Source organism: Stylophora pistillata, chromosome 14 (assembly GCF_964205215.1).
Source record: "Stylophora pistillata chromosome 14, jaStyPist1.2, whole genome shotgun sequence".
Lineage (NCBI taxonomy): Eukaryota > Metazoa > Cnidaria > Anthozoa > Scleractinia > Pocilloporidae > Stylophora > Stylophora pistillata.
The window spans coordinates 2,773,914-2,785,000 of NC_142532.1; the positions used below are offsets into that span (position 1 = coordinate 2,773,914).

General features: G+C 39.7%; 1 protein-coding gene across 2 annotated transcripts in view; it reads right to left on the minus strand.

Annotated features, from left to right (window-relative positions):
• Nucleotides 1–667: 667 nt before the first annotated feature.
• LOC111323415 (uncharacterized) overlaps nucleotides 668–11,087 on the minus strand; it is a 22,500-nt gene continuing 12,080 nt past the window's right edge. The window contains exons 12-14 of one of the 2 annotated variants that reach the window (XM_088745132.1): nucleotides 8,495–8,678; nucleotides 7,718–7,832; nucleotides 668–805 (exon numbers count right to left, since the gene is read on the minus strand). In XM_088745132.1, the coding sequence (XP_088601258.1) occupies nucleotides 7,761–7,832; nucleotides 8,495–8,678 (256 nt within the window). In that variant the 3' untranslated portion in view covers nucleotides 668–805; nucleotides 7,718–7,760. Of the gene's footprint in view, nucleotides 806–4,258; nucleotides 6,643–7,717; nucleotides 7,833–8,494; nucleotides 8,679–11,087 lie in introns of those variants that run through there. The other variant, XM_088745131.1, reaches the window with a different exon arrangement.

Consider the following 11,087-nt stretch of genomic DNA (forward strand, 5'->3'; position numbering starts at 1 on the left):
ATCGCACTGCTGCGAGGCAGTTTGATTTTTTGTTGGTTTTTAAAGTTTTTCTTTTTTCCAAAAGAGTGATTTACGAAATAGTCACACATCTGAGAGCAGTTATATTCGAGGACCACGAGTGATTCTAAAATGGATGTAGAAAATTGTTTTTTTTTTTTTTCCAGCTATTGTAGGTATCAATTTAATTAGTCAGTAGCACCGGATGGCGTAACACCTGGGTGGCAATGGCTTTCAATCCTGGTGTTCATCAACTCTGTGCTTTTAATACCATCACTACAGCTGCAAGTTGATCCAGATTTAAAATCCTCAGGTGCAACCGCTAGCTTTCTGCGCCTTCTCTTTCCAATGATGTGCACCAGAAATAAAATAAATCCACACAACAATATGCTCGCCAGGAGAGCTATCCACGTACTATGCTGTTTGACAACTGAAGGGATGTTGCCACTTTTGCGGTTTTCATCTTTGTTATGAACAGTTCCGGAGTCTGGAACCCCGTTACTTGATGTTCCGGAATCATTGGACTTGGGACAGCCGGAATCGGTGGAATTCGGAGAGGATGTTGATTCTTGACAATCGTTTCCTTTCTTGTGACTACCACCTAGGGAGGTTCCAATGTTTCCCTCTCCTGGTTTGGTTTGTTTCGAAGTGATATCACTTGCGTTCTGGTTGCTGTGATTAAGGTTCGTGGTTCGTTCAATGGTGGCTGGCGTAGCAGTGGAGTTATATGTGTTGGTGGTACTGCTTGGGGTTTGAGTACTTCCCAAATCACGCTTGACACGTTGCTTCCGTCCTAGAAGCCAAAGAGCTAAGACAAAGAAAGTAAATTTACCAGCTTTGGCCAGAGGAAACGGTCAATTCTGACTGATCAATGAAATGCGTCAAGATAAAAGAGCTGACGGTCTAACGGTTTATAGGTGACGCGTAATTAATCCCAAATATAAAACGCGACGGGTGAATTTTTCCAGAAAAGCAAGGTAAGGTGAGATTTAAAGGTTTACTTTTAAATTCGTGACACTTGAAATGCTGTTTAAAGTGCACATAACGCATAAATTTTGTGCGTGAAATGGAATCAGGAACTTACGTAACTTCCCCTCCTCCCCACACTCTTTCGATCCTCCCATTGATTTTTTGGAAGATGATGAACACAACTTCTAGCAAATTTGGCCAGAAAAAAAAAAAAAAAACGAAAAAAAACAAAAAACACAAAAAAATGGTCACCTGCTTAATAGAATGCTATAAGACTAAAGTTGTCGGGGCACGTCCTTCTAAGTTGCTCCAAGGTTTTGACCTCGGTCTTCGAACGAAGAAATGGACATAGTCGGTTCAAATCCTCGTGCGGGACACATGATTGTTTTTTCCGCATGCTCATGACAAATGCAATCAACTTCCTTCGTTCCATAATAGAGCCCTAAATTAACCTTCTTTACTATTCTATTTATTGTCCATATTCCGAACATTTTTTGAGCAAGGAATACTAAAGGAAAACGGAACAACATAGTAGCTGAGCATTTCATACCTGCAGAACTAATTTTGCGATTACATAATTCAAATCATGTCCCTTCGCCACCCTAAACACTTTCATCCATCACCAAAAGACCGCCTTAAAAAACAGGCTGCAATTGTTTTCCAAAGTTTAGTGCATACACTTTTTAATCGGGTTGCGGCGAAACAAGAAGGAAGGAAAAAAAGTATTTGCTACATAATGATCAAAGGTAAAGCGGAGGACACCGGCGCTTTTTCCTTGTCGGGTGTTAGAAGCCTTTTTTTTTAAATGTCGCAGCTTTCAATGCTACATAGTAAACATTCTTACTTCTTTGATTACGTCAACGGAGCATGCTGCTAAGATGAAATATATCTTACGCGATCCATCACCATTCTAATAAAGTTCTGAGAAATTTGAATACCTTTTTGATTAAGTAAGTTTGCTGCGAGAAGAATTATCCGTCTCAAGGCTATCGGAATTTGAAGAAAATGTTCTGCTCTTAAGCTCGTGCGCAGACCCTGGAAGCTAAAAAATTATACTTCTTACCTAAACGAGCCCTTATGATGGCTGAGGGATCATTAACTTTGCATCAAAATTTCGAAAGAAGTTCCCACCTGACAACCTGAGCAGTTCGTTATCGAGCCATTTTTTTTTCACCCCAAAATTTGCACGTCTAAGTCGAATGGCGTAACCAATCTAAAAACACACTAACCTTGTGCACGTTGTGGTTTGCTCAAAGTTGCTGCCGAGGGTCTAAAGACGATGGTAGAAGACAGACAAGCGAACAAAGCCCCAAGAGCAAACAATGGCCTTAAAGGTTTCATTTTGAAAATTACACCAAATGAAATCGTATAGTGCCTAATTCGTTTATGGTGTCTGCGGTACAAAAGCACACCTCGCTGACCTTATACTAAGACACCTGACACCATGTAGAATCGTATAACACTCGAGATAGAGAAAATGGACATGTTGACGTTTTTTGTCTTCACAGTAACGTCCTCGCCTAATGACCGCTGACAATATTGGACTGACTACTAACCTCATCATATTTCACTACAAACACTTATTACGGATACTCAAGTTTTTTCGGCAGAAAGGTCAACGATCTCACAGCCACCGCAAGGACAAATGACGTATGCGCAGTAGCTGTTTCTTCTTGGGGCATGTGATATTCACTTCGTAAGAGATCAGTAACAGTGGTATTTCCTGACTAACTGCGACTTGTCTCTTTCAAAACCACTGTCTGTACTTAGAGACGATCCAGGTGTTACAAGGACTTCAGTTAGTGTGAACTGATTTACATGACTGTTAGTTCTGCTTGGTAGACATAACCCTTGCTAATGAGAGGTCGTAAGATTTGAACTCATTCCAACAGACGATCCACGCCAACGCAGAACAAAAAAAGACTGACGTGTTTTCATTCCACGTCGCGTGTCATCTCTCCTACAACGACCTGACCTTTATGCACTTATAACAGTGATCAAGTGTTAAATGGACAAAAGCACAGGGATAAGCGCGTTATTGTCAGAATTTAACTAATTCAAAGTAATGTTTTTTTTTTTATATATATCTTAAGGCAAAACTCAAACAACTACATCAAAAGCACTGAGCGAGACTGTTTACTCTCGCTGAAATACACTTTGAGATAGAAATAAATTGCACTTGATCAAAAAGTTAATTTAGGGATCTGCCCGAACAACTGTTGACTTTAAACTGATCACTACCTATCATAATCTTATATATTCTCAAATATCTATAAGAGCGCAAATATCCAAAAACTTCTTAAATCCTGGCTCAGTTCGTCTTGGAGTCCTTCCAATCTCGCACCACTAAAAAAAGGGTTTTGAAGTTAGATTTTATAGGACAAAAAAGTCGGCCAATGACAAGATTAGTTATGTCATGTTGGTGACCTCGTCTTCATGAGGCCCAATATTTAGGCCGAAAGTTCACGAAGTTTGTCACGGAAAGAAAATCCTAAACAGTCATACAGCGGGCGAAGAAATCTCACACGAGAGACAGCCACATAACTGTTTTCAATACTCGTTCACATTGTTAATTCGAAAGACAGATAGCGTTAAGCTTTTAAAATTTGGAAAGATTCCCTTATAATGCTCCCATACTATTCTTAAACAAATCTGTAATCCCAAAGAGAATCTAATGTTTTCGAAATTGTTTTTGTAACCAAGATTTGAAAGCACAAGGAAGGTTGGTTTTGTGCGAAAATTTTGCCCACAAGTCTTAAGCTTCGACAACTGTTTCGCTTTCCGTAAACTTTTATGAGACTAGCTTGGCCTTATGGCCTGTAGTTCTTCTACCATCCACAACACGAGAAGTTTTACTACTTTCTTACACTTCCATGGTTACAATCTTTTAAACGAAGAAATGTACGGTCTAGATGGCACAACTTCTAGATGACATCTTTTAACAATAATAGTAGAAAAATATTTCAGCCCTTAGGCCGAGACCTCAACAAAATCAAAGTCCTGTAAAACTATTATTCAGAAACACCCAAAGCGTTTTTAACTATTGTAAACAGAAAAAATATATATATCTATAGAGGTTAATGAACACCTGTAATGAAGAATTAGCCTCAGAAATCTTAGGATTGCGTTCAAAAAGATGTTGGGAAAAGTCGGAATGTGATGGGTTTTAAGAAATTCGAAATATCGCGACATAACTGAAATTAATGATGTGATGAGAGGTTATAGCAAAGAAAAATCCGAAACATTTGATTAACATGTTGATTTATTTACGGCGAACTAATGAGAGAATTAGTCTAATAAATTAACAATTTATTTCAAGGTTTAAAATCTAAAATATGCCAGTGGTGAGTCAAGTCTCGTGTCAACGTTGCTAACTTTTGGTCCATTACACAAATTTTCAATAGAATTTCAATGCACAAGACATGATTAACTCTCCCAGAAGAGATCAATTTTTAACTTCTCCTTATAATATACATACATCACTCAGAAAACAGGTAATGAGAATAGTTAAATCTATCAGTTAAAAGTTGATATTTTGATCTTTAATACTGAATTGCTGTAAGTCATGCACATGGAAATGTGTAGCAGCTAGAGGGGAGAGTCCAAAATCAGATCCTTTGAGTTATAGGGTTAAATTTTAATAGCACGAGTGCAGAAATGTCTGAAGGGTAAACATTATTTAGGGAATTCGACGAAAGACAGACGTTTTTGGTGTTTAATTTTGAAAGTCAAATTCGATTATTTAAAAAAAAGTGTGGAATTGTGTTTACCTGAAAAAAGAGAGATCAAAGGCCTTAAAACGTTTTCCATTTTTGTGGCTCTATTAATAGTTGCAACATACTTGAGATCAAATGGCGAGCAAGGCCGCCAGGCATATGGTGGTGTTGAGAGATGGAATATAGCCAATCTTTTTAACCCTCGCTATACCAAATTTCTTGGACGATTGTTTCCCTATGAATGGTCTGACAGCGTGGGTCTAGAACAGACTTTAGAGTTTAGAGCCACCTTGTACTGCATTGCAAATAGTGCTACGTTAAGGTACTGCTCAATAGTTAATATTAAAACGGTCACAGGCTAAGCCGGGTTTCATTTAAAAACTCTAGTAACAAATGAGAACCATTTTAGTAAAAAATAACATGAAAAGTATTCCATGAAAGATGCGCTCTCCTTTTAAATGACAAACACGAGGAATCTTGTCACAAGACGATTTGCATTTCTCTTTCCTTGTATCATGAATTATTTTTGTCCCGTCCTCTTGCAAAATACAAACATTTTTTTATTCAACAACAGAGCTGAAAGTAGCCATCTTATCATAATTTGCTTTAGGGAGAATCACGTGTCTTTAATTTAGGAGAACCTTAAAATAACCTCTAGCCCCAGTAGACAAACTCCAAAGAATGCGCACAAAAACAGTTGATCAAAAAAAGGGAAGATAAGAGAAGAATGCCATAACGAACTTGAAAAGTTCGTCTTACCGTCCGCCCGTGTTACTGATCCACTTAACATTAATATGTTTTCTTAAATCGTTTTTTTTTTTTTTTTTTCCGGCGTCACTCAGACAGTTGTAGACATCGTTTGTTTTAGCAGGTTTAAGATCAGGGGTCATGAAAAAGAGTACCTTTATGGCCCGTCTAACTCGAATTTGGTATGGAGCCTGCCGGAAGTGTGAAGTGTATCCTTCCAAAGATACGAATAGTCATAGTCTGCTACACAGCCGTTCTTTCGGGTCGTCACGTGGGGAGGAGCGTTGCGTGACGACCCTAAGAACGGCTGTGTAGCTGATCTGATCAGATTATTATCATGCGCGCGCACTGCTGCTCTGTAAAAAAAATTCACGGACCAATAACGCATGAATCGAAAACTGAAAGAACAAATGAATTAATCAACTAAATGAAAAGGTTAATTATTATTATTTGTTTTTGTTAAAAACTATTTTTGGCTAATCCACAATCATCCGTGAATTGGTAACAATGCAAATAATTTCATTTTTGTTCAAGCTATTTTCGGTTAATCCGCAATCCACGTATTAATAACAAACAGCAATTAAAAAATCCAATTATCAAACAAATAAATCATTTGTAGAATTAGAACAAGTTCAGTAACCTTGTATGTGCGTTTGTTTCTTTAATAACGAAACATCCGTTCGATAACCGATTCCGTTCGACTCCAACCGCTTAATCTGAATCGACACCTTGAAAAACTGCAAAATGAACGCTAGCTCAAACTTACATTCTCCTAAAAGCTTGCGCGTGAATGAGCTGACTTTGGGCTTTCTTTCTCTAATGCCCTTTGTGGTTAACAAAGTAATTTTATCCCTTAAGTTAAAAAGATTATGGAATAGTCTAGCAGTTAGAGATTACTCTTGATTTGTATGACCGGCTTATGAAATACTCTTCGCTGATAAGACTCACACGATCTCGTCTGCGCATCTTTAGAAGTTTGTTTAGATCTTCCAAAAATACTTTCTCTTAATTATGTAAATCTCTCGACATCAATGAAACTACACTTTCTCAAAGCATCACTTCGTCTTTTTAGTCAACTTTGAAAATTGCCCTATTCTAATAATGAGAAACACTGTCGGTTTCCATGGAGTAAATTCAATGTCTGCTCGATGCGTTCTTCGAGGTAGATTTTGCTCTGCCGAACCCATACCACTGTTGTTCGTGCTGAAGACGGCTGTGTCAAGACAAAAAAAAAAACTTATCATCTACCGCCCAAAAGGCTCAGATAACAAACTCAGTGCAAGCAAGCAAATTTCATGAAATTCATTTGCGTTTGGAGTTTACAAAAATGATACTACGATCAAAGCGTTTCTTGTTTAGTAGCGGCCTATTACGTATTTTACGTATATAACATCAATGGCAGAAAGAACAAGCAGAAAAACTTAAAAAAGGAGATTAAAATTAATTATGCTCACAAAATGGTATGGTAAAGTTTGCTTTCTACAAAAATAACGTGAAAGGGCACAAGTGGGCTTAAGTGACCCTCCCAAAATAGACCATTAATTGCTCACTGAGTGAGTGAGAGGGTCAGACGCCAAGAAGAAATGGCTCGTGATCATAATTGAGAGCCAAATATTTTCCCTTTTCTTTCTTCACTTCGCATCACGCGAGGCCATTGAGCTTTTTCCCGGAACCTGTTACTGCCAACTTGGGGGCAAATTTTTTCAATAAAAGCTGTAAGAGCCATATGATATTAAGAATAAAGACTTCTTTCCTAGAAGTTAACATTGTTTTATATACATCGAAACCAGTCGCTAGACATTTTAATTTACCTAATCATTCTAAGCAACATATGGCAATCTGCGGTCTTTCCTTACACTTAGGTAGCACGGAAAGTCGTAAAAATCTTGAACAAAAGCTCATCTTTCAAACCGGCAGTCTAAATCCCACAGGGATCAACGAACGCTTTTCATTCCACTAATTTATTCGTGTTTTTCTCGTTGCCATGTTCCCACCAATAAAGTAGCTCCATTCTCTGCCTTTAAAAGCACGCGCAACCCACAATTCCTCTATTCGCTCCGACGAAGGGCTAACGCTCGAAACGTCAGCTTTTGTAATCGTTACGGTGGCCAATTTACCATTTCAACTTTGTTGATATATTCAAATTATTTCGTTACTCCCACCGACGCAGCCCCAAACAGTTTCTTTCGAAACTATCAGCCTTTATTCATTTGTTCTATAAGGCCGGTTCAATATTACCTCCCAAAGTTTATTTCCTAGATGCTTTGTTCATTTTTAGAAGAAAGTACCTCTTTCCGGTTTTCTTCGACGCGTGGTTAACTTCGCGGTGACTCAGCGAGATGATCTTACGTCACACAGTAGCCAGGAGAAAAGCAGCGATAACACTGTGATACAGAGCATTATCTTAAAAAAAAAAAAAAAAAAAAAGGAAAAGAGTCATATTTAGGAACTGCGCACATTTTGACCAAACAAGCACTAGTGGTAAAGAGAGATAAAAGTAACGGATATTGTTGAGGGCGCACTCTGATTGGTTACTCAAACTCCGAATATCCTTTGTTATTCGCCTAGTCGATGTTTCGAGGTGGAAATTTAGTTCGCGCATGCGGTCGCGCGCGCGCCTCTGAGCTACTCGCACAGGATTTGCACCCGAAAATATTATAATCGTTACAGGAGTAAATGGGTTAAAATCATCTTTTTGTGCCATACTATCTCACTGTTTTAGTACATACTAAAACAACTATTTACCTCAATGGCGGCGGCTAGCGGTGGATAGTTACCTCGCCGCTTTGCCGCTCGGTAAATGTCCAACACTGGCCACTTCCACTTCACTTCGTTGAATAGCTGGAATAGTTGTTAACTATGGTGTTCTCTGAACACACCCTGGTACCATGTACAGTGGCGGATCCAGACCTTGAGCTGTGTGTGTGTGGGGGGGGGGGGGGTTGGGGGCGTTTTTGTTTGTGTATGTTCACGGCTTTCCTTTCGTCTACGTGCCCCTCCCCCAGATCTTGCACTGATATAGAACACTCAGTTAAAAAGTTATTCCACGAAAACTCTGTACTTACCAGTAAATAACCATAGGGATTGACCGAGTCAAACCCGAACCTGGCCAACACAGCATTACCATCCGTGCTAATACAGTTCAGTGTAGATTCGTAGTCACACTTCATTCGAACGTTTTTTAATAAGACTTTGGCGATCGCCGAGTAACCATAGTACTGCGGATTCACGTAAAATAGCAAGTTGTATCTAAAAGGATTAAAGCATCGAATGAGGCACAGTTATAATTTATCAAGTATACCTTAAACGCCCTGATAAGTTCTCATCTCTGATAAATCTCCCTCTCTTAAGCCCCCTATCTAAAACGCCCCTCTCTGATAAGACCCCCTCTAATAAGTCCCCCTCTCAAACGAGCCCCGCTTTAATAAGACTTCTCTGTAATAGGCCCCTAAACTATGACAAGCACCCTTCCCTAAAAAGCCCCTTCTCTAATAAGTCCCCCCCCAACAAACCCTCTAATCTGATAAGTCCCGCCCTTATTAGTCTCCCTCTCTCTAATACGATCTTAATTCTAAGAAGCCCCCTCTTTAATGAGCTCCACTTTCTAATAAATCCGACTCCAAATAAGCGCTCTTATAATAAGCCCTTCACTCTTCTAAGGCCTTCCCCCAGTGCATTATACGCCCATAAGTCTGATTAACAAATTGACATTGGTTTAGCGTGGTCCGTACTCTTATCGACAACGCTATTCGTCATCGCCATCACAGTGGTCGAAATGTTGTGGACTCACGAGGCACTGCTGAGTGAGTTGGCAACAAATTTCGACCACCGTGATGACGAATATCGTTTAACCACTCACGATTTGTTTTTTTCCACAATACCATAACTGCCTCCCAGTTAGCTCACTGGATTGAGCACTGAACTCAGTTGTGCGGGAGGTCGATGGTTCGAGCCCCGGCCATCCTCGGAGACCCAGGGGCTGAGTCGATTTCAAGTTAGGGCATGAAGAGCCCCTGGGGACATTGTCTTACAAGACTAGTTCCAAACGGTCGCAGTCATTCTGCCATCTGATTGGTGCCACAAAATCTTTGTGTTTTTCTGTCCAATCAGAGTAAAGTGTGCTTTAGAGTCCTTTCGTGTGTTTTAACACAGACATATACTTGTAGCTCAGTTGCTCGCTATGTTTGATTGGACCGTGCGATGGAGATTTGCTTGAGGTGGAAAGTTTCAGTCTCAGCACACAATGTAAGAGAAATCGATCAGATTGTCCGCGAAAATCTTACCGGAAATTATACTGAATACTTCGCAGGTATCACCAGAGAACGTGTTTTAAAGTTTGTATACAATACGATGGTTGCAGTCATTGATATGTAGCTTCAAACGTTAAACGAGATTTAAGCTTAAATATTTCTAGATTTTTCGCATAATTTGCTGTGACTGAAACTTTGCCAATCCCGTAAAGTTATTTCTTCGCACGGGCCACGCAGGTATGTCGAGTAACTGGCGCTTTCGCCTACGTAGCTTTCTGCTTTCTGTGCGCGCCAAAATCTAATCTTCGCTTTGTAGCTTGTAAAGTCGTTCACAATACGGCCAAGGTTGCAGAGAACGTTAAGTTCGTGGACGACCTTCAGCAAGCCCTAAGAGAAAGCTTAACTGTTTCCGCCTAGCTAATTAAAATCTGAACAAAAACTTATTAACGAGAACATCGTGAGAAGGAGAGATGTTTTCGGGCAGTTACCGAATTGGTTTGGAAAGAGTTTAATCTTTCAACTGCTACATAGAGTGTTGAAATTCTTGAGCTAGGAAGGCCACGGATTCTCTTCTAGTCCCTTGGTCATTGTCATTTCACCTCTTCTGTCGATTGTTGAAGACCAAGTTAAATACCTTTGATCATTGGGAATCGATCCGATGCTGCTTTCAATGGGAAAAACAAAACCAAAGCCCAAGAAATATTGGATGGAAAGGGCGGGTTTGCTTTATTGCAAATGTCAGCTTAGTAGTACAGGGTTATCTACCCACATCTATTAAGCAAAAGTTTCCACGCTTAGCTTTCCTTTTTTTCAAGCGAAGATGAGATTAGATTTTGGCACGCACAGAAAGTTGCGCGAGTACCAGTTGCTCGACATACCTGCGTGGCCCGTGCGACGAAATAACTTCACGGGATTGGCAAAGTTTCAGTCACAGCAAATTATGCAAAAACACTAGAAAGATTTAAGCTTAAATCTCGGTTAACGTTTAAAGCGACATATCAATGACTGCAACCATCGTGTTGTAAACAAACCTCGCAAACTTTAAAACACGTTCTCTAGGGATACCTGCGAAAGTATTCAGTATAATTTCCGGTAAGATTTTCGCAGACAATCTGATCGATTTCTCTTACTCTGTGTGCTGAGACTGAAACTTTTCACCTCAAACAAATCTCCGTCGCACAGTCCAAACAAACATAGCGAGCAACTGAGCTACCAGGAGCTACTAGCATATATATTCGTGTTAAAACACACGAAAGGTTTCTAAAGTACACTTCACTCTGATTGGGCAGAAAAACACAAAGATTTTCTGGCACCAATCAGATGGCAGAACGACTGCGACCGTTTGGAACTAGTCTTGTAAGACAATGTCCCCAGGGACTCTTCATGCCCTAACTTGAAATCGACTCAG